This window comes from Apodemus sylvaticus, chromosome 9 (genome assembly GCF_947179515.1).
Source record: "Apodemus sylvaticus chromosome 9, mApoSyl1.1, whole genome shotgun sequence".
In the NCBI taxonomy this organism is placed as follows: domain Eukaryota; kingdom Metazoa; phylum Chordata; class Mammalia; order Rodentia; family Muridae; genus Apodemus; species Apodemus sylvaticus.
Window position 1 is genome coordinate 54938220 of NC_067480.1, and position 23760 is coordinate 54961979.

General features: G+C 43.8%; 1 protein-coding gene across 1 annotated transcript in view; it reads right to left on the reverse strand.

The window, feature by feature from the left end:
• LOC127692162 (aldehyde oxidase 4) overlaps nt 1-13753 on the reverse strand; it is a 65396-nt gene extending 51643 nt beyond the window's left edge. Inside the window, exons 1-3 of the mRNA XM_052192230.1 lie at nt 13700-13753; nt 10495-10552; nt 5960-6056 (exon numbers count right to left, since the gene is read on the reverse strand). Of these exons, the coding sequence (XP_052048190.1) occupies nt 5960-6056; nt 10495-10552; nt 13700-13753 (209 nt within the window). The remainder of the gene's footprint in view (nt 1-5959; nt 6057-10494; nt 10553-13699) is intronic.
• Between the last annotated feature and the right edge of the window lie 10007 nt (nt 13754-23760).

Sequence of the window (23760 nt, forward strand, 5' to 3'; positions counted from 1 at the left end):
AAATTTGAAAGCAAGCAAAGAGAGGCATATGAGAAAGTTTGAAGGGAGGAAAGGGAAGTAGAAAATGGTGTGATTATATTATACACTCAAGAATAAAATAAAATAAAATAAAATAAAATAAAATAAAATAAAATAAAATAAAATAAAATAAAATAAAATGATAGCTGTGCCCTATAGACTCATGTCTTGAGCTTGTGCCCTAGCTGCCCGTGTTCCTTTTCGGGGCTATGATGGGGGCTGGGTGGTAAAAGCAGGTAGGGAAGTGTGCCTCTGGTGACAGCCTGGCCCCCAGCTCCATTGGCCACCTCTGCTTCCTGGTCCACCGTGATGAGAACTCTGCCTCTTGTTCCCTCTGCCAAAGACGTCCTGGGCTTCATCCCCTCACTCCCGGGACTGAGGTCTCCAGAACTCTGGCCCCAAATAAAAGTATTTTCTATAAATTGGACGAAAAGTTCAAAAGCAAAGGAACTTTTTTACACAACAGAGAACAAATCCCGGAGAGCTTGTGACATAGGACAAATAAGTCCTGCTGAGCAGAACATTTGTGGAGAGGAGACGGGGTGAGAGAATAAATCTTTTGGGTTCAGACTCCATCTTAGAGAACCTGGCCTAAGGTTGAACTCAGTTTAACTAACAGATCAGTACCCAGTAACAGTTTCCAGTTTACCTCCCCCCCCCCAATAAAACCTATGTCTAACACCAGTTTCCAGGTTATTCCCCAACAAATCTGCATCCCCAGGTTACAAACCCACCTCTGACACTTCACTTCCTAACAACATCCAATCAGGAGGAAAACAGAAGTTAACTTTACAGCTTTAATATAATGACAGTACTAGTCAATTATATTAAAGGCCATAATGGCTCCTGTTAAGAGATTGGTTCTAAAGCTGTCTCAATTCAATTTGGCTCCCAAAGGCTGCATTCCCAGACACTGAGGATCTCAACGCCCAGATAGATTTGATTGACAATAAAAAATTGCCATACAGCCAGTGACTGGGCAGGTAGACTGAGACAGGACCTCGGGATTTCTGTGGGCTAGGGTGTGGGGGCAAGGAAGGGAGGCAGAGATGCCATGATGGGGAAGAAGAAAGACCAGACCTCAAGGCCCCCCCACATGTGTGAATCAGGGAAAGTGGCCACATGGGCCACTCCCCTGATTGGGTTTGGGGTAGTAAAGATGAAAGACAGATTTTTTTTAAAGATGTTAACTCTGAATAATGGAGGGGAGCGTTTGCTAGCTGTGGGAAGGATTAGAAGTGAGCTAGTCAAGCATATTTAAAATTAACTGGTATGTGTGTGTGTGTGTGTGTATGTGTGTGAGTATGTGTGTTCCATTCATGAATCCAGACAGCTCTAGGGCAGGTGCAGTGAGTGAGTGTGAGCCTTTTGGGGGGCACAGAACAGTTAGACAAATTACCACTACAGAGTCACCCAGCAGGGATTGACCCTGGGCCCTTTTCAAAGGATTCTAGGCACCTCAGAGAGCCTTAGCTGAGATGCTGGGAGCCCCCGCTTTGCAAAGAGACAGGATGGCTGCTTCAAGGTAGAGAGAGTCAGATGGTAGATGTAGCCTGCTTCCTACAAGCAAATACTCAAAGGATGGGGATAAATAAAATTTGATTTAATTGTTTTTAAGGATAAGAGGGAATATAATGATAATTGTTTAAATGTTCTTAAGTATACATGGAATAAAGAAATCCGGCCTTTGATTTCAAATATAATAAAGGCAAGAAGAGAGAATTTAGGGAAATTGGATGAAAAAATGCTTTAAAGAAATTTAAGAGACCTGCCAGTGCAAATACTCGGGATCTTTGAATGTGGTCTACATGCGATTTATGGAATTTCTTTTGCTTGGTATGACAAAAACAGAGCCTGGAGATAGGCTTATACAGTAAGATTATATAGATGTATAAATTAAGGCTTTTGATCTTTAAAAATTAGACTGAAAATCTAGGGATCTGTTGATTCCTAGACATGGGAACAACCCCAATAACTGACATAGACATAAAAATGTCTCTAGCAAAAACTTGAGCTAAAATGAGACAATAAATCTTGTTATGGAATCCTTAAGATTCTTCATGCCCTCCTTCATATGGCATAAATGAAGATTTATTACAGTTAGTTTTTGATCAAATTAACTCATATAAGGATAGCAAGTTTCACCTGCTATCAAAGAAGGAACAAAATTTATCCTTAACTGATCGGTGCACCTTGCACAATCCATTCAAATATGTTAATGGTACTAAAATTTTGGTTGTGAGATACATTTACTACAGAATGTACAGCTTGGCAAGATTCATCCTCAGAGATGCTGAACTGACCGGCTGTTCCAGTCTATGCTTCCTATTGCTGTCCAGAGACTTATTTACAGAACAGCTTCAGGGATTGCTGCTGATTCCTGATGGACTTGGTTCATTCAACCTTTCAGACAGACCCAGTAAAAACTTCAGTCAAGTCTTGAGCCTTCTAAGCATACAGAGACATGATTACAGATGCTAAAGCTAGCTTTCTTAAATATAAACAAATTTTCTAATTTTCCTATCCATCCCTACCCCTTTAAAGAATTTCTTGTTGCACTATTCAACAGGAAGAAGATATGGAGAGTTGTCACTTTGATCCTTGGTTTTGGGTGTCTGGTTATACTTATATTTTATATTTAATAAATTATAACCAGGTTGCCATTTTAAGAGATAATTTGGAAATGGTCATCATTTTGAACAGAAAGGAAATAGGTTAATCTTCTATTGATAGAAATCTTTGTAATTGATGCAAAATTGAAGTTACAATTTCTTAGATTGATACAAAATTTACATATTGATATAGAATTAAGGTTTTCATTGGTATAAATCTATATATTTATTTGCTTAAATTTTGAAATTAATATTGCTGCTCTTAGATAGGCATTGTACTTATGTAACTCATTTAAGAATACAAGGCTTTGACCCAGTCCTCCTAATAGCTGCTATTACAAACTGTTTAGGGTGGTTAAGTAACACAAGTTAAGGGTCACTAGTAAACTCATGGTTATGTTAGATTCTGATTTAATTATAATAATGTGTTTTCAATTTATTCAAGTAGAAATGGCTAAGAATACTTAAGGTTTAACAATTCAGATCTACTTTACATAGATGCCAATCTTTAAAGACATCAGAAATCTACAGAATATGACATTTAATGTTATTACATTATTAAGGATCATCTGACTGAGACATGTCTGCTCCTGACAGCTTCTCCATTCTCCTCCAAAGAAGAAATTTAGCATCAAATTCTCCATATAGAGTTGCTCCAGTGTTGGCAAGGTAGCCTATGGACAAAAATTGCCCCATTCATCTGCAGAAAAAATACTGTCCAAAGAGGACAAACAGATATGGGGCAGTTGACTGCTATGCTCTGCCAAGACAGGGTGAGCTAGTCCTTCATAATCCTTCATTTCAAGGTTTGCCAGATGGCTTTGGGCCAGAAAGAAGGCTGAAGGCAGCTGTTCCCACATTTTGAAGAATAGGGGACTGTTGAGGTAGGTAGTCAGCTGTCCTTACAATTTAAGATTTAGAAGTTATGTTTTTGTGCTTCGTAAATATTCAGGTAATATTTAATACATTCTTAGATTTCTGATGGGTTGAAGACTAGTTATAGTCTCATAATCAAACTCAAGTTGTTTAGTATTGAGAGAGATGGTATAGAGTTAAAAGGATGCTTTTCAGGTGGTGATACAGGCTAAAATCAACATAATCAGATATAAGATTATAAGCTCTTAAGTTAGCATAGGTGGCAGAGTACTTTATCTAACTGACAAATATGATAGACTAGATGTTAATTGTATATTTTGTAATTTACATAATTTTATGGTTATACTCAATTTATTTCTGAGAGAAGAGCTTTTCTTTTCTTTTTAATTTGGACAGAAAAGGTGAGATGTTATGGATTGGTTCTAATGCTATTTGAATTCAATTAAGCTCCCAAAGACCATGTGACCAGATACTGAGGGTCTCTTCCCCCAGCTGGATTTGATTAGCAATAGAGAATTGTCGTAAAGCCAATGGCTGGGGAGGTAGACTGAGACAGGACCTCAGGATTTGTGTGGCCTTGGGGGTGTGGGGGAAGAGGAAAGAAGGCAGAGATTTCCATGACAGAAAAGAAAAAAGACTAGACTTCCAGGCCTGCCCACAAATGAGAATCCAGGAAAGTGGCCACACAGGCCACTTCCCTGATTGGGTTTGGGGTAGCAGAGATGAAATATAGTTTCTTTTTAATATTCAGACATAAATTGAGTGTAACTCATTGTACCAGAAGAAATTAGACTACATATACTTCAGAAGATCCACCACTCTTCCAACATGGGCATCCAGAGAATGAACGATTTGATACGATATGCTAATATCAAGACTAGAAACGCCAACTCAAAGATAGCTAAAATTGTTAAGAACTTTAAGGCCTGTCAATTGACCAATGTGGTTGCCAGGGAAAACCCTGGCATTGAATACCGGGGCACCAAGCCAAGAGTCTATTGAGAGACAGACTTCACAGAGGTAAAACCAGAACAATTTAGATATAAATATTTACTGATGCTTATAGATACTTTTCAGGTTGGACCGAGGCTTTCCCCAGCAAACAAAACTACATCCATGCTGACAAAGAAGCTCTCAGAGGACATACTGCCAAGGTATGGACTTCTTCAGGTGACAGGTCAGACAATGGGCCAGCTTTTGTGTCCCTGCCAATAATCTGGGGGATCCATTGAAAATTTTATTGTACATGTAGACCCCAGAGTTCAAGATGGGTAGAGAAAGTGAGCAAAACCATAAGAGACCTTAACTAACTTGACCTAAGAGACTGACAATGACTAAGTAACTCTCCTTCCCATTGCTCTCTACATAAAACTCCCCTTATAAGATGAGACTCATCCTTTTTGAAATCATGTTTGGGATACCCTCTTCCCATTATTCTTAAAACACAAACAGAGGTCATGGTTGAATTTGAGGATTGCCAATTGCTAGAGAATCGCAAAGGTATTCAATGGGCATATAAACATAGTTGGCCTAAACTTCGTGTTCTCCATAAAATAGGTCCCATATCGCCCTAAAGGTCACAGGACTACATCATGAAATCACAGACCCATTTGCATTTGAAGACCACCCTGGGCAGGAGGAGAATTCAGCCTTAGGTTTCTCTCCTATCTCCCACTGATGAGGCCCTTACCCAAGCTCCAGGTAAACCACAAGGCCTGAGTGATGACAATCATGATTCCCTCTAAAATACAATAATAACTCCAGGAAGACCCATGATTATACCTTCTAGTTACCAGAGAAAGCAGGGAATGAGAGACCAAATCTTTTGAATTCAGACTATATCTCAGAGAACCTGACCTAAGGTTAAACTCAATTTAACCAACAGGCCAGTACCTAGCACCAGTTTCCAGGTTACCCTCCCCCAACAAAACCTGTGTCTACCACCAGTTTCCAGGTTATTCCCCAATAAATCTGCACCCCCAGGTTACAAGCCCACCACTGACACTTCACTTCCTAACAACCACCAATTGGGAGGAAAACAAATTAAGTTTGTGGTTTGGCTCCCAGCACTAGCCAATTATGTTAAAAGCCATAATGACCCTCCCCTCTCAATCAGATATGTGCCAGGCTAGATACCACTTCTTACCTCTATAAATGTTTGCCTAAAACTGGACTCAGGGCCCTCTCCCGTTCTCCTGCATCAGAGACTGTGGTGTGGCTCAAGCCGAGTTTGAAAAAAGAGACCCTAGTGCGATTACATCGGATTGGCTCCTTGGTGGTCTTTTGAGGGTTCATGAACATTTCATGGCATAACAGAGGCAGAGTGAGCATGTTAGAAACTCAGAGACAGGAGTGAGTGATGCACAGTTACAGAAAAAGTGGAGCCTTCACAGGGAAGGTTCCTCGTCCTTCCCAGATGTGCCCAGAGCATAGCCAGGCAGCGCAAAGGATACTGGATCTTCTTGGCCTTTGGGTCATATCTCGACACCATCACTGTGCAGGCACCACAGCCTCCTCCTCCACAGCTATACTTAGTGCCTGTGAGATGGACTGGAGGGGAGGGAGTCAAGGAAAGGGGACTCAGGTTGTTTTGATTGTTACTTCCTTGGGTGCTGATAACAAGTTGTTTTATTGGTCATAGCTTCCTGCTGAAAAGATTGGTTCGAGTTGCTACTTACATCTGAGTTCATTGATGAGGAGGGATCACTCAAGAGCCATGCCAGCACTCTGAAAATTGGGTCCCAGAGCGTTTCTGAATATAAGAATTTCCAGTTCAGTTAGGAAGATGAGGAAATGGTGGTTGGGACCCAGCAAAGAGGCAGGTGGACAGCTCACCTCCTGAAGCCATGGGTTCTAGCCTCAGCATCCAAAACAGCGTTAAACAATCAAAGAGAACTAGCAGGCAATGGGTATTGTGATTTATACTTAACCATTATTAAGATTTGGGAGGCTGAGGCAGGAGGACCACTGGGGGTTTGAGGACGACCTGGGTAACATAGGGGGATCTAGGGTAGCCTGGAATGCATGGAGAGACTCTGCTTCACAGGAACAAAACCAAGAAAGGCAATGGTGAGGCACTCCTAGTGGGCATAAGGCAGTGTCCGCAGTCAAAGCAGAGGTTTCTGCAGGGAACCACACATATACTTTTCCTGAATAAGACACACAGACTACATCAGCATCCTGTCAGCAGCTCAGGTGTGCACCTAGATGCAATGTGGAAAAGCTCATGGGCCTCTGCAGAACTTGGACCAGTGGGCAATGGGAATGAGTCCATGGACTGTCAGGTCTATGGATGCTATAGAAAGAAGTTTGTGTAAAATTTGGAAGAATCTTCCCAGGATGCTTAATTTTCTCCAGTACAGCAATGTGTGCTTTCACTCTTTCTACGGAACTAGAAAGCATCAGTTTAAGGGCTGGGGATACAGCACAGCAGAGGATCTTGGGGCAGCCTTGGGGCCAACAAATAAGAATAATAATACTTTCTCAACGAAAGAACAAAAGATGTATGCAAATTCTCTTCTTCAGGTGCATCCAGGAATTTACCAAAGTTGGCTTGGGACCTTTTCTGGGTGCAGTTTAAGAGGATTTTGGGTGGAGCCCATAATTGACTAGGGCGGAGGTTAAGAATAATTTTCTTCCTTAAGTTGCTGCCCTTAATGAGGTACTGCAATCAGGATACTTTCTAGTTTTTGGAATAACTAGCCAAGTTCTTTGCAGCCTTCCCCAGAGACTTTGCACACCAGACTCTGTTCTTAAATTCTGAGTTATAGGACTTCGGGGCTTACTACAGGACCTTTGAGGCAGAGGACTGAATGTGATATGGGTCAGACCTTACTTAAAGTGCTCCACTGGGCAGAGCACCAAAGGAGTCATTTGTTTCTGTTTTGGGAGTCTGGAAAATTTCAAGTCAAGAAATCCACATGCTATCTGGCTCAAAGATTTCTCACTGACGCCAAGATGGACAGTGTATGCAGAAGTTGCCTTGGATTAACGGGCAGACAGTGTGCACAGGGAACCTGCCACCAGAGCCACACCCGGTCCTTTAAGGCTCTCATTGCTTATCTGTTCTTCATTTTCTGTCATATCTCTCCATTCTCACTGTCAGCTCTTTACACACACCAACAAAAGCCTTGTTCATTTCTCCCATACCATGACACTCCCGCCCCCGTTGTTGATCAGGATACTCTTGGCTCCAACACTTTAGTTTTTTTCTGAAAAGTTGTACTCAACTCATTTGATCCCTCTCCCTCTTCATGTCTGCCTGGCACCTTTCCCTGTGCTCCAGCCATGATAGGGCTGTCATCACTTCCTGTGTGCCTGGTGTGGCAGTCCCCGTCACTATGAGGGGGCTAGAGGCAGTGTCTGTCTAGCTTCTGAATACTTAGTGCTTAATAAAATTTGCTATTTGAGTAAATATATAAACTGTGGTTTTTATTTGTTTGTTTGTTCTTAAGATAGGGAGGCTCTCCTATGGTCCAGGCTGGCCTCAGATATACTGTGTAGTTAGGGATAACCTTAGATTTCTGGTTCTCCTGCCTCTACCTTCAGCATGCCGGGATTCTGATATACACTATCACAGTTGGTGTATGTGAGGTAAGGGATTGAACCCAGGGCTTCCTGAATGCCAGACAAGTATTCTATCAACTATTTTATATCCATAGCCTCCCAAATGAAGAAGAATTATTTTGAGAATTACAGGGCTGGCTGTGGTGTGAAGAACAAGTGTTTGGGAATGCTCTGAGAGATTCGTGTACGTGGTTTATCCCAGAGCTAAGATCTTAGAGAGATCAACACTTGTTAACCTTCTGCATCCTCTGCCTCAGCAGATCTGGGCAGGCCAGAGGGGGTGGAGGTAGTGACTCAGTGGGAGGCTAAGGCCTCCAGGGTTGGCTCCTGACTGTGCTGGAATACAAGGGAGATGAGAATCTTCATCATGTGTCCTAGTCTGGGCCTGATTTCTAAGGCAGGGCTCAAGATCAGGGCCTGGGGAGAGCCTATAGGAGTTCTGGGAAAGTCTCCAGGTTGGCATGGCCTGTAGCATGGCTTAGCATTCTTTTCTTCCTGTGGCCATTGATTAGAACCACCTGCTGAAGAGTAGGCGAGAGAACTACCTCACCCTATTCTAGAACCCTTGACCTTGATCAAAAGTTGGGCCCTAGAATGCCAGGGAGCCTCATTTATATTATTTATATTAGTCACCAACAACAAGGAGCAGAGAGGGTGTTGGCAACCTGGGGGTGAGGTGTTTTATCTAGTGTTGTTTCTGGCCATGGTTACCTGGGAGTCTGCATTTTCAGCTTATTTTTGATATTGCTTCATTTTAGGAAGTCTAGGGAAGGCATGGTAGGGTGTGTGTGGGTTTCAGAGCTGATTTTAAAGGGAGGGCAGCGATGGGGTTTGCTGACCAATGGTGAGATCTTGCAGTGGGGCACAGGGGAGATAGTGGGGTGGGGAGGAGGATTTAGATAGTGTGGACTGTGAGTGGAACGGAACTTAGGCCGATGGTCCTCATCTCCTCACTGGGAGGGGGCTGCAAAATGATAATGTGGGAAGTCAGGTTGTAAGGCTTAAGTAGTGGGAGGGAGTCTGGAGGGAGAAGTTAGACACCAGGGACAGGCTATTTCTAGAACATTCTTGTCAAGGTAAGACTCGGAGAGCCATGAAGTGTTATTTTAGAAGTGTTAATTGGGATGTAGAGAGACAGAAGGAGACAGGATAGTATTATCTTGTTCACTGCTGGCTTCCTAGTGCCTGTCAACAGAGCTCAGCGTGCATGTGCTCACATGGAGGTCCGAGGCCAACCTCGGTGCCATTCCTCTGGTACAGTCAACGTATTTTCTCATAAAAATTTTCCCGATCTCTCACTACTCTAGAATTAGACAAGTAGGCTCAGCTGGTTAGTCAGTGAGTTCCATGGATCTGATGTCTCTCTCTGCCTCCCCGGGGATCTGATGTCTCTGCCAGGTTCACACCTGGCTTTTCTATTGTAGGTCCTGGGGTTGAACTCATGTCTTTGTCCTTGCATGACAAATATATTACTGACTGTGCTGTCTCCCTAGCCCCAGTGAGCACATTTTTTAACTTAAAAAAATTATTATAGTCTCATGGGAAGTTACAGAATAGGACAGACAACCCTTTATTTTCATTACTTAGCTCTCCTCAATTGATGACATCCAGATGACTCTCTCCCCCACCCCCTACCAAATGTGGAAAAACAAAGGTAAAACCTGAGAGCTTATCATTGGCGCTGTATTGATAACTAGAGCACAGTACTTATATGCATTTCTATGTTTGTGTGTGCAGTTCTATGGAAGTTTGTATGGAGATGGTGTAAGCACAGGCATGAACACCAGTGAGTGAGAGAGTGCTAATCTCACACTGTCACACTCAAACACAGGTCTGCCTAGAGAGTCTAAATAATGACTGGGGAGAAGACAGGCCTGGAAGCCATGGAGTAGTTTCTAGAGTAAGCAACTCCCTGGGGTTGGAGGGGTGGGAGTGGGGCATGGTTTTTGTTTTTGTTTTTGTGGTTTTCTTTTGTTTTCTCATGTAAAAATACAATTGATAAAATATGAATCCACACATCCATGTCTGAACTCCAACTAGACTCCATAAATGGAAGACAGAGTCACTTACCTAGAGGCTTTTCTTTCATTCTTATAAAAAAAGATTTATTTTTATTATTTTCATTTATGTTTATATATGAATATGTACTCTAGTCCCTTTTCCTTTCTTTCCTCCATCTGTCTGTCTGTCTGTCTGTGGTTTGTGCCTGCTGAGACCTAAAGGGGGCATGGGCTCTCCCTGGTGCTGGAGTTGTGAATTGCCAGGTGGTCATGGGCTGTCACGTGGGTGTTGCATACTGAACTCAGTTCCTCCGTAAGGACAGTAACTGCACTCCACCACTGAGCCCCACCCTGCTCCCCCCTCCCTGCCACCCTTCTGAGGGTTTTTTAGCAGTTTGCTGCCCATTACAGTTCAAGGATACGAACTTTCCTGATGTAGAACAGTAGATTCACTTCAGGGTCAGGGTTCTTCTCTATGACCTATATTGTGAAACAAGGGAGGGGGTTGCAGGAAGAGGCATCATTGGTTACAGCAATCCAATCCTTAGTTTGGAGGACATATTTATAATGTGGGTGACTTTACAAAAACCTCTTAGTGATCATTGGAACCATAGGTCTGAAGAAACAATGAAGTTTTACTTCAGTGTCTGAATTTTCTATCGTCTACGACCAGTGCGTACCTGGAAAAGACCACGTGGGAAGGCTTGGATAACTCACAGTCACAGAAAGTCATAGAAGTAAGCTAGCCAGAGGAGAGGATCCAGGACCAGAGCTTTGACGAGTGCGGGAAAGCCAGGTGGCCGTCATCAGGGCTCCACCCTCAGCTGAGCGCCAGGTGTTCCTTGGCACAGAGGACAGGCAGCTTCCCTCAGGCCCTAGAGGAACCCAGCCAGCATCCTTGCTGGGGCAACCAGGCAAGATGGGGAAATCAAGTCAGAATGTAGCTGACCTGGAAGTGGAGGAGCAGGGAACCCAGATACAGAGGGCGCTGTCCTCCTCAGCGCTCTGTGCCGAGGAGACAGGACCTTGCAGTCTCATTGCACTTGAGCAAGCAAACCGGGTGCTGAGTCCTTCACCTCTCACAGATCAGCTCTCCTAAAGTCCTCAGAAGATTTGCCAATGTAGAGATCAGCCCAACACCCAGACTCCAGACTCTGTCTATGCCTGTTTCTGTTTGTTTGCTTCTGTTTCTGTGTCTGTGTGGGGGGAGGGGGGTAAGAGAAGATGTACTGCAGAGGCAGAGAATCCAAGTCTCATGTTCTTTAACACTCCAACTGGGAGAACATGGATACGGTTTACAAGCAGGGAACAAGATAGCAGCAGGGGATGATAATGCCCATTGTCCCTGTCCCGGGATCAAGGCCTGGTGACTCTTGAGGCTTGGATTTCCTGCTACAGCCTTCCTGGTAAATACTGTATGTTCTGTCCTCCTGTCCCAAGGTTCACTGCTGTCCGGAGTCATGCCTGTCTCAGGCCCAAAGAGCACAGACTATGTATGACGGGTCCAGAAGAAGGGTGAGATTTGATGTATAGAGATGAAAGCCTGCCAACTACAAACCCGATGATGGTGAGCAGCCAGAAAAGATCTCAGGAATGGTGTGAAAAACAAATCTCTTCTTATTCAGCACATAAAAGGGAGCAAGGCCATTACTAATGGCGGAGACATAAGTGATAACAACGCACAGAGACAACACAGAGACAACCCCAGGAGAGCAGCTAAGCGCAGGGGGTCAGAATGTTGTAAGCATCTGAATGCCGGATGTGGGGATGTGGGAAGGTCAGACATTTTTACAGGGAAAAGCCTTTGCATTCCACCAGCTGTGGGGAATGCAGTCTGGACTGTGCTTTGGAAAACCACCAGGCAGGACCTATGGGATGGCCCTGCTGTGATCTCACAGTTTCTCACCAGCTCTGGGGGGTGGGGGGGAGTCAGAAGGAAGGATCATGCTGTGGTTTTTTGTTTGTTTGTTTGTTTGTTTGTTTTTGGAGGGAGGACTTGGGAGAATTGAAAGGTGCCTGTGTCCCCACCACTAGGCTAAGCCCATGAAAGATCATCACACCATGCACTGATGAGGTAAATTTCCACAGAGGAGTGCCCCAAGACCAAGGCAGAGTCACAGAAACAAAATAAACAAAAGGGGTTAGCACCTCCTACCACTGTCCTCAAATTCAGAATCCAGATGTGCAGGCACACAAATACCACATCTGTCTCAAGGAGACACCTGCATCTCTAATCGGGCATGTGATAAGTAGGAAGGAAGATATGGGTTTGAGGAGATGTTAAAAAGACAAAGAGCCCCAACACATGAAACAGAAGCCGCCCCTGGGGAGTCTGTGGGGTGATGGGCCCTGATGGACACTGTGCCTCAGTCAAACTGAGCCCCTGGGTCTAGACGAATGAACTTGTCACGACACCGCGCCATCTCCAGCCTGTGCAGATTGGCCACCTTTTGATATTTTTACAATTTGTCCTAGAAATAAGTAAGATAAAATGAGCTAAAAGTACCTGCGTATCAAAAGACTGGAGAGTGGTGTTTGGGAGTGTGTATGCGAGCATTTTAACATTAAAATATTAAACAACATCAAAGCACAAATCAGCAAAGGCCATTTCCCAAACAGAGTAGCCCTCAGCTGTGAAATCCTTAGACTGACACTTAGCAGTTGCGCTTCTGACCGCCTGTTCTCTTTCAGGTCCTCCAGATTGATACACCTGGATTTCTTTCTGTCCTTCCTCCCTCTCCTTCCTTCCTTTCTTCCATCTGTCTGCCTGTCTCTGTCACCCATTCTGTATTTATATGTTCACAGGATTCTCAGAAATGACCTTCCTTGACTATTTGACTGGAAAAATTGCTATGAAACTTTGTCTTTATTAAAGCTTTGGGTTTTTTTTTCCCATTAAAAACTTAGCAATATAGCATAACCAAGGTGTGGGAAACAAGAACCAAGACAAATTACTAACACAGCACTTACTTTTACTGTTTTTTCTTTGGCTAAGTGTCACACACAAGAAACTATGAATTCTGACTATGAAGCACTTAGAACTGCTTGTGCCCTTGTTTAGCTTCGGAAGAAAAGACTGAGAACATCTTGTGGCCCAGCCCTCTGCAGAGAACGCCTGTGTGCTGCCCCTCCTGCCTGGGGAAGCTGCTGCCTCCCGGGTGAAGGCTTAGGCTGAGGGACTGCTAGCCATTGAGAGCCACGTGTGGCTGTTTTCTTCAGTGCTCTCTCTCTCTCTCTCTCTCTCTCTCTCTCTCTCTCTCTCTCTCTCTCTCTCTCTCTCTCTCCTGTTAAAGGGGCATTGGTGAACAGAGGTGGGGCTCATTCTCAACAAACACAGAAGCTACATCTGTCAGCCGCTCACCCCTGCAGGGTGCCGCCGCCCGTCCGAATTCATTCTTGGCACCACGCGGCAAATAACCTGTTCTTTTTCTTACTGTTTCCAATATGAGAGAATGAAAAGCAAGCAGACATCCGACTTTTCATATTTGGTGCCAAAAATGGAGATAACGACCCACGCTTAAGTGTGTGCCACTGCTAAAAGTCTGGTGACACACCTCAGTGAGGAACAAAAGCCTGACTCTTACCCTCTGCGAACGAAAAGCTACATTAGTCATGCCAGAAACTTACCTTTCTTCCATTCACAAAAAAAATCAGTTCGTCTGAATCGGAAACAGAAGGCATGGTGTCAGTGGAAAACCAGGAGCACAACTCAGAAACAAATGCCCTACTGACGAGTGTATCTGCTCCTCTACCTTGGGCACACCAGGACAGTAACGTGGGCACCTACGGTCCGGAAGCCACAGCCGATGGCACAGCCCAGCACTGGTGATTTATAGTGGCCCGCCTGCCTGGCCCACAAAGGCTTGGCAGTAGCTTCTCGCTCTGGCACAAGTGAGTCAAGAATTCACGTGGCTTGTTGAAGTCTAAAACTGGTTTCTTCACGTTGGGTTTAGACTGAGGGGCTCATATATGAAATTTGAATTTCAAGTAAATGATTACAATTATGAGGTAAAAAAAAAAAAATGAACCAGCCTGTAAATCAGTACTTTGCTGTCCACACTAACAGGACTGACTCTGTCTCTGAACTTTCTTGTATTTGATTACAAAGGAGATTCTCTTATGAATGTGATGAAAGACCGCAAACGCATGTTTAATCTTTTATTAATTCATTTTATGTGTTTGGGTATTTTGTACGCATGTCTGTGTTCCACAGGTGAGGCTGGTATTCAGGGAGGCCAGAGAGAGCATCAGATTCCCTGGAGCTGCAGATGCGGATGGTTGTGAGCTAACATGTGGGTGCTGGGGGAATCAAACCTGGGTCCTCTGGACCAGCAGCCGGTGTTCTTAACTGCTGAGTCATCTCTCCAGCCTCCGCAACCGCGTCTTGAAAGTTTGATTATAACAACAACTGGCATATGCATTCTCTACTCTTAATCTTTTCTCTGATTACTTGTGTACACCCCCACAAATTTGAGGATTTAAGAACTCAAATTATTTTAAGATTCTCATGCTCAGCAATACCCTAGGTACCAATTTACTCAACACAGCAAATACTAACTCAGATTCGCTGACGGCTGGAGGCTGTTCTCATGGACTGGGAATTCTGGAGCAACTCAGGAGAGCATCATTGTCACCATCACCACCACCACTACTGTCATCATCACCATCACCACCACCACCACCGTCAGCATCACCCTCATCCTTACTACTGCTACAACCACCGCCACCATTACTTTGAGAAAAGTGAGACATCAAGATTTAGGTGGCTTGTCCAAAGAGCAGGTTGCCTTGGAGCCTGAAGCTTTAACCTTTTTTTTTTTTTTAAATGTAGGTGAATCCTGGTGGGGAGTGAGGCCAAGGAACAGTTTTGCCAATTTCTGAGGAACCTGGAGCCACCGGGAGAGGTGTCCCGAGGCTCCTAAAAGGGACGGAAGTCATAGGATAGAGCAGGGGTGATGGGCTGCATCCAGCATTCCCAAGGCTGCTATCGAGTATGGTGGGAGCAGATGTCCCACTGGGTTCGATGTTGCCTTATAAGAGAGGAGAGCCCCGCTGCAGAGCCCAGAAGCTGCCGAGTGAGATTTTCAATCTGCACAGGTTGAGATGCTAACATACAGGCACACAGACACAGGCACACTGACAGACACACAGACAGACACACACAGACACACACACACACACACACACACACTGCAAACAGGGCTGGGATGATTGCTGGATGTTCAAGGCTGCATTGTTTTCCTTTTGTCTTGAGCAGAGCAGGTGTTTCAAGTCTGAGGCCAGATTCTAATCTAGCCTGCTGTCATCAAGCTCATAGTTTTGTTTGTTTGTTAGTTTGTTTTGTTGTTGTTGTTTTTGGAGACAGGATTTCTCTGTGTAGCCCTGGCTGTCCTGGAACTCACTCTGCAGACCAGGCTGGCCTTGAACTCAGAAATCTGCCTGCCTCTGCCTCCCAAGTGCTGGGATTAAAGGCATGCACCACCATAGTTCTGACTTCACCATTTGTACACACTTCTGTTTGCTGCCTCAGAGGTTTCTAGAATCTTCTGCTCAGTGCTCCTTGCCTGTCCAGAGATTTGAAATGTAAGAAATGGTGTAACATCAGGAAATGGACAGTAGTGTGGCAGATGGGGTATGGTGACACAATTAAGTAGTTAAGTTTAGTTTTGAGGTACTGAGGGCTGGGGCATGTCTTGTCTGAACAGTCACAAAGGAAACACTTACCAAGAGGACGTATGAGAAAAGAGAAAGTATAATGGCCTCCAAAGAAGATGTGAACGTGGCACGTTAAAGCCAAAAAAGCACAGGGTACCTGAGGAGAGCAGGGGCGAGGCAGAGATGCAGGGGTGAGGCAGAGATGCAGGGGCGAGGCAGAGATGCAGGGGTGAGGCAGAGATGCAGGGGTGAGACTGAGACAGAGATGCAGGGGTGAGACTGAGACAGAGATGCAGGGGTGAGACTGAGACAGAGATGCAGGGGTGAGGCAGAGATGCAGGGGTGAGGCAGAGACAGAGATGCAGGGGTGAGACTGAGACAGAGATGTAGGGGTGAGACTGAGACAGAGATGCAGGGGTGAGACTGAGACAGAGATGCAGGGGTGAGGCAGAGATGCAGGGGTTAGACTGAGACAGAGATGCAGGGGTAAGACTGAGACAGAGATGCAGGGGTGAGACTGAGACAGAGATGCAGGGGTGAGGCAGAGATGCAGGGGTTAGACTGAGACAGAGATGCAGGGGTGAGACTGAGACAGAGATGCAGAGGTGAGTCAAAGGTTCAGAACTAGGCGGGAAGGAAAGCCCCAGAAAGTTTCCATGTAGGATATAATATAGTGTGACTTGAATTTAGCCATCTTGGGTTGGGGCTCAGGCTCAGTTCGTAAACTGCTTGCCTGGCACGCAACTGGGTGTGGTGACAGGTTCCTGCAATCCCTGCACTCAGGAAGTGGAGGCAAGAAAATCAGGAGCTCAAGGTACTCAAGTTTAGCTGGGATACTGGGGATACTGTCTTAAACAATGAAGCTGGAGAATCGGCTCAGAGATGAATTGTGCTTGTTATGCTTTTTAGAAGACCCAATTCTGGATCCTACACGAGGAAGCTCCCAGCCACTTCTAACTCCAGGGGAGCTCAAGGAGACCTGGTGTCTTCTGGCCTCTGTGGTCCCACACATACATGACACATTTATGACCTACAGAGACATATTCATACACATAAATACAATAAATTTCAAAACAAATACTCTTATTATTCTATTGAATAGAGAAAGAATTATGACCTGTAGAGTTGAGTCAGATCTGAAGCCATTTCAGTACACCCCAGCCTACAGGTTACATTAACTTAGACTAGGCTATCAAGTGTAAACAGAGATAAGGACAGAGAGAAGAGTATAGCTTTTGTATGAAGTTTGGGGATACATCCAACTGGATCAGTTGGCAGATTAGATAAGAATGGGGTAAAGAGTAGATGAGAGAACTCAGGCATGAACAGCCGAGTCAGGCAGTATCAGTGGCTAAGATGGAAAGCCGAGAGTGGGGTTTAGAGAAAGGAATCAGAACCTTTTCTTGGATCTAGACAGTTTAAGTTGGCTTTCTGAGTTCCAAGAGTGCATGTCAGTGGAATACAGGGATCTAGAGGACAACAGAGGCTCTGGACCAGAGGTGCCAACTGAATTAATCATCAGCTTATCAATGGTATTAGCACTGACTCCTTGGGGATGGTAATATACTAAGAAAAGACTCCATTTGCACTGTGGCAAGAGAACACTGTAGACAGACAGCTAGGTTAGGAGTGCTCTTCCTGAAACTCCCTTGCCTACCCTGTGAGGTCAGGAGGGTGTGCTTCCAGAAGAGGCCCAGGCCAGGCAGGCTCAGGCCAAACAGAGAGGGGAGAGGGGGGGAGGGGAGAGGGGAAAGGGGAAAGGGGAGAAGGGAGAGTGGACAGAGGATGGGGGGGAGAGGGGGGAAGGGGCAGGGGGAGAGGAGGGGGGGAGGGGAGAGGGGAGAAGAGGGGAGAGGGGAGGGGGAGGGGAGAGGGGGGAAGGGGCAGGAGGAGAGGAGGGGGAGGGGAGAGGGGAGAAGAGGGGAGAGGGGAGGGAGAGGGGAGAGGGGGGGAAAGAGGGGAGAGGGGAGGGGGAGAGGAGGAGAAACTGAGGTCAGTATGAAAAGTAACTAACTAACTAACTATATAAGTAAATTAAAAACCTGTTAGGACAATGCATCCCCCTAGCTTTTATGTGTCGAGTTTTCTAAAACCAGAGTCTCTGAGCTTGGAAACTCCCAGACACTGGCTGGATTGGGTCAGATTTGCGACGGCTGGAGCATGGAGGACATGACCCAGCTGAGATGTGTGGACAGTTTCAAAGCAGGGCGATTTCAATGCTTGTTTCAAGCAGGTGGCATAGCGGTGCTTTCCCAATGGTCAGAATGTATATATCTAGGACACCGGCTGCCCTGGAAGCCCCGCCCGAGCCCCAGGCTCCTGGTTCAAGATTGTAACAACAGTGGCACTCAACTCATTCCTAGCATGTGAAACCTGCAACTATAGCTTGAACTTGGAGATTCTTGAACTCCTCGACTGCCGGTGTAGTTGAGTCTTGTTTTCGTCCTGATGGAAAAGTCACCCTCTCTGTGAAGAGAGTTTGGTAGTCCGGAGATCTCAGCCTGGGCCGGCCCACCAGAGTCTGAAATCAGCACCTGTCCAAACTTTTAACATTTGTCCACGTGTAGCAATGTAGGTGGAAACATGGCTATGACACAGGCTTCTTGACGCAACTGTCTGAGATATTGCTTTCCTTAAACAATACTCCCACAGTTTTCATACTGCCTTACAATATGTAATATATTTTGGGGTTTCTCAGTTCTAGTTCATCTATAAGGATGGAACCTTCAGTTCTTCAGCAGACTGGTTGGAGAATTCTCTCCCCTCCCCCTGCCAGGAATCACCTACCTTGGAGCAAAGCGGTCCTCCACATGGAGAGCTGGGCAGAAGATCCAGTCACCCCTGGGTGTGCATGGCCCTAACAGCAGGGGTGATGCCCTTAGCCTTCCACTAGCTCACCTATGGTTGTGCCTCTGTCAGCTCCTTACACTGCCCTGCATAGCGAAGGTTGTTTCTTATTGTACCATGAACAAATGATTCTCTCTGGATCTCCCTACTTCTCCCTTCTCTCCTCTCTCTCATTGGGGTTAACTAGAGTTAATTATAGGAGCATGAATGAGGGGCTATATTCCAGAAGCATAGGCAATTACCAGTGGCTTCAATATTGAAGCATTTAGCCCTCCTCAGAAACCATTAACTGTCTATAGATCCTCAGGGAAGGGCCAGGGCCTTGGGAACCCCTCTCTCCAGGATGGAATGATTATGGCCCAATCTTCTGTGTGGATTGTCAGAGCGGCTGAGTGCTTCTGGGTGAAACAGCCTTGCCTATACTTTCTCCAGCTCTTTCATTCTTTCCACCTTCTCTTCCCTGGTGTTCTAAACCTTGGAGGGTATGATGGAGGCCTCTCATCCAGGGCTGAGTATTCAACAGTGTACAGAGCCATATTGGGGCAGTCTTGCACTTGGTCAGAGTTTGACCTTGGTCAAGGTTAACTTTTCCCAGTTAGCCAGGATTCTGCTCCACCTAGGGTGGAGTGCACGTAGTAAAGGTTAAGTTCATTGTTCTTCCTGGTATAGGGATTCCTGAATTAAACAGGTGACCCACCCAGCTGCCGGAGCAGTCAAGACGAAGACCTCCAAGAGAAGCTAGACAACTTCCACCGGAACTCAGCCTGGAGTCTGGGGGGAAGGGTTTGCCCGAACTGTTATAAGGTCTGGCGCCATTAAAGTTTACGGCTTCGATCAGTGAACATTGACCTAGCCGTACTTTCTTTTCGCCGCTCTTCCCTATGACCCCAAAATTCTCTCAACAGGTAACCCAGTTTACATGTAGCTGCTGGCGGCTACATAGTGGCGCCTGAACGTGGGAAGACCTGGCACGAGAGAATTTCTTGAGGTAGCCCTATCCAGCGAAGCTTCGTGGAAAAGATGAAAATTAATGGTGTCCGCACGGTAAGCAACATAGAGGGCAAAACTAGCGCTAGTGAATTCGTGTCTATGGTTGTGAGTGCAGGAATGGATACAGTTTTTCAAGCATACTGCGTGGACCCAGCGCAGGACTGCTTGGGTTGATAAGATAGGGAAATATGGGGAAGGAATTTGGTAGGCATTTGCCCAAAGCTCGTAAGAGCTGATTTCGGCGAAAAGAAAGGGGTTTTTAAAAATAGGCATATGTCCACAGCTTCTAAGAGCTGTTTAAAGAGGAAAATGGATGCAATTGCTTAACAAGCACGCTTAACTTTCTGTGTATCTTTCCGTGTTTGTCCCGGTGCACCGACTGTCTATGTGTATGTTTATGTCCTCTCTGTGTCTTTGTGTGAATGACTGTTTCATGTTAAAAAGAAAAAATTGGTAAAGATTACATCTGCTGGTAACCTTTTGAGCTAGCCACAGTTTGTGTGGGGATTGATTCAAAGCCACGCTGCAGCAGCGTAGCTCACTCACCCAAGACAGAAACATGGCTGGGGAAAAAGCCGCTCTTAAAAGCCCAGAAACCTCGAGATTTGGGAAGACTTTGGTTTGGCTTGTGAAATTCATGTAGTCGCTTTATACTTGTTTTTAATTGGTTTTAATAATATAAGGCTTTACATTTCTTGACTAAAGAGTTATAAATTAATTGGTTATTATGTAAAAGGTATAGTGTTATTAAGAAAAGGTTAGTTTAAAACTGGTGATTCAGTGTTAGAGCTATCTTAACTAACTACACGTGGCCTAACGCCACTCATGCTTTGTTCTTGTTTATAATTGGATTTAAAGGTATATTTTGCATGTCTTGACTATAGAGTATTGGCTTAAGTCACTGCACATGATTTAAAAGGTATAATGTTATTAACAAAAGTCAGGTTAAGGCTGGTAGTTTAGGGTAGTCGCCATTTTGAACACGTGGCATGATGGTTAAGGCTGGTAGTTTAGGGTAGTCGCCATTTTGAACACGTGGCATGACGATTAAGGCTGGTAGTTTAGGGTAGTCGCCATTTTGAACACCACGTGGCATGACGCAATCCAGGAAATACAGGCCTTTGGGACGCTCCTAAATTGGCATGGTGTTTCATGTGAATCTTGGCCTGGAGATTAGACTTAACGAAGATTAAGATTTAAAATATTGTCTCTTTAATAAGTTACACTGTTATACACTTGAACATAAGAACTGGCATACAAACCTTGTGCTGTAAATATGTGTTTGCCATTAATTTTAAAGAAAATAGATTGTTTAAAATTGAGATTTGCTTCCAAAATTACAATTGTGCTCTAATATTACAAGAAAACATTGAGTTACAATAAAAATCAGTGTGTCATTGGCTACAGTTTTCAGTTTGCAGGCTCGTAATTGTTAACATTTTGTAATTAAGATAATTTTAAGAGTGATACTGCTGTCTCCAAAATTAAAAAGGAGATCTCAGTGAAAATGTATTTGATATCAAGCAGGTTCCTTTGACCGTGGAATTACAGGTTTCTTTTGTTTAATCCTCAACTTCCTTGTAGGTTTGGTTCTGGTCTTAGATAAAAGGCTCAGATTAGAAGATATTTACTTTTGAGGAATCTCATACAATGTCCTTGCCAAGGACTCAGGGTGGATCCTAGGGCAGAATTTTTACATTTGAGTTAATGCAAAGCTTAGAGCTGCCTCAGGGGAAGCTAGTGAGGAAGCTTGAGAAATTGTTTCTGCCTTACAGGCCCCACCTAGGGAGTGTTTGGCTTAAAAAAAAATTCTTGACTTATCCTGGTGTGGGTTAAAATGCAATTCAAGTCTATGAAAGGTCAAGGAGGCTATAAAGGCATTAACATTTGGCCTGTCTACTCCCTGCAAAATTATTGTAAATTTAAAGGGTTGGTTTTTTGCTTTACATTCTGATAATTATAAAAGCATTTGCTTCTAACTTTAAAGAAACAAAGCAAAACAATGTCATTAGAAAGTTTTTGCCTCAAGGAATGGCTAACAGCCTTACGTCCTGTGAGGAAAAAATGTTTGTCTCTCTTTCAATACAGAAGTTAAGATCTTAAAAATTTCAGTGTATAATGTTCATAGAATGTTTGTTACAGGCCCTTGCTCCTATAGACTTTTAGAATTTTTAGGTAAATGGCTTTCAAAGGTTGTTAGGATATATTAATTGGCTTTATCTTATATTTACCTCATTTTAAGCTTGCCACAGAAGGTCTTAAACCTCTGTTTTCAAGGTAGGAAACATTTGTTCCTTGCTTCAAGCAACAATCAAATTTATTATTAATGGTTGGTCTATTACATGGCAAGCATTTTTAGGCAAAATTAATAATTGTTATCCAAAAGATAATTTGTACTATCAGATCACATGTTTATTCCTTTAAGTTTCTCCCTGCTTCAACACAGATACCTGAATTGGGTGCTATAGCAGCTATTTTTAAGATGTTAAAGGTCAAGCTTTTAATAATAGTAGATATACATAGCTCATGGTTTATAATTGCTTAAAATTGGTCCATTTTTAATACTGCTAATTCTTAATTTCTACAGTTTATACAAATGTGATTCAAATTTCTAAGAACAAAGGATATGTTCTCTAAATGACTGTCCTTTAGGTATTTGAAATAATTTTATATTTTGTGCACATCAAATTATAAAGATTTGTTCTTGATGTCCTCAATTTCTACCTCTACCACGTAATGGTGTTAATCCTAGAGGACTTAGTTATTACAGATAAATGATATTCATATTTCTAATTTAAAGGATTAAAAAAATATGTACATGTGACTAATGATTCATTTTTAGGCTGTCTAGTTGCAACTGCTCTAACAGAAAAAGCAACTATATTTTATATAATTACATAGTTATTGCCTATGTTATGGTTTATACTTTGTGTTCCAACTTAAATTAATAAAACAATATCTTCTTGGAAGAAAGAAGAGAGGGGAAATCGTGTCCCTGTACATATAATTTAAATTATGCTTGCATGTTTTTAAGAAAATTTTAAAATTTGGATCCCAAGAAACTCCTTGCTAAATGTATATGACATCTTGTAATTAGGCATATTGATGTCTAGGTGAAATGAAGGAATTCACTTACTAACATATGCCATGATCCTGATTTAATATTGGGGGAGAAGGCATGTCCTCTGTTTTTTCCACAGAATGCTGCAGAAGATATGCTGACTGTGTGCTTGCTGAATGCCCAGACCATGGTAACATAAGAGCTATATTGGATATATGTTCTTGACTTACCTCAATTGTTAAATGTCCCAGGTTAGATAAATTGCCTAGCTTCAAGCTTTTAGACTTTGTGGGACAGAACTTGGAGACTGTTATGCTAGCTTAGGAAAAATTAATTAAGAAGAGTTAAAATGACTCTTCTCCTTATTGTGCTCAGCTGACTCAACCATAGACTGGTCTAGAAATAATTCCAATATTGAAGATTCCAATTTTGAAGATGGCTAACAATCTTCAGCCAGCTGTGTTAATTTAACATATAGTCTCCACTTTTCCTGAGAAGTAACAGCTTAATTCTTGATACACAAGGCTACCTCTCCCACCTCAGAGGCCAAGCTTTGGATCCTTAAAGTTGTTAATTTACAACTGAATTGGATACTTCTGGGACAAGTTAATCCTATTCCACCTTTAACTCTTGACCTTGTCTGTTAAGCAGACTGGCTGTCTCCACCCAGGCTCACCTGGATGGAGAGATTACATGTCTGTTAAAGACACTTGCAGACCCCCCTGGCTTCAAAACTTACACAAGTGGATCTCCAAAGAGGGAGCCACATAGAACTCAGATCTATGTGTGTTTGTTTTTGAACAAACATGGGTACCAGCGAGACGTGCGAGGCAAAGCACTGCATGGGGAGGTGAATTTCTGCTTCTGAGTCCCCAGGAAGTACACCTAATTGCATAGGGGTTAACGTCGAGAGGCTGTCCTTAAAATAATAAGGGAGCCTATTACCCCTCCTCTGAAAAAGACGTTATACAATATTTAAGAGGAATTACGGTCAATGCTTCCCCTCCTGGTTAAGGCCCGCCTTCTTATGAAGGATATTTATCCACTTGTTTTCTACCTCCTCGTGTTCAAATTAATAAAAAAAGGGAGGACATGTACAGAGCCATATTGGGGCAGTCTTGCACTTGGTCAGAGT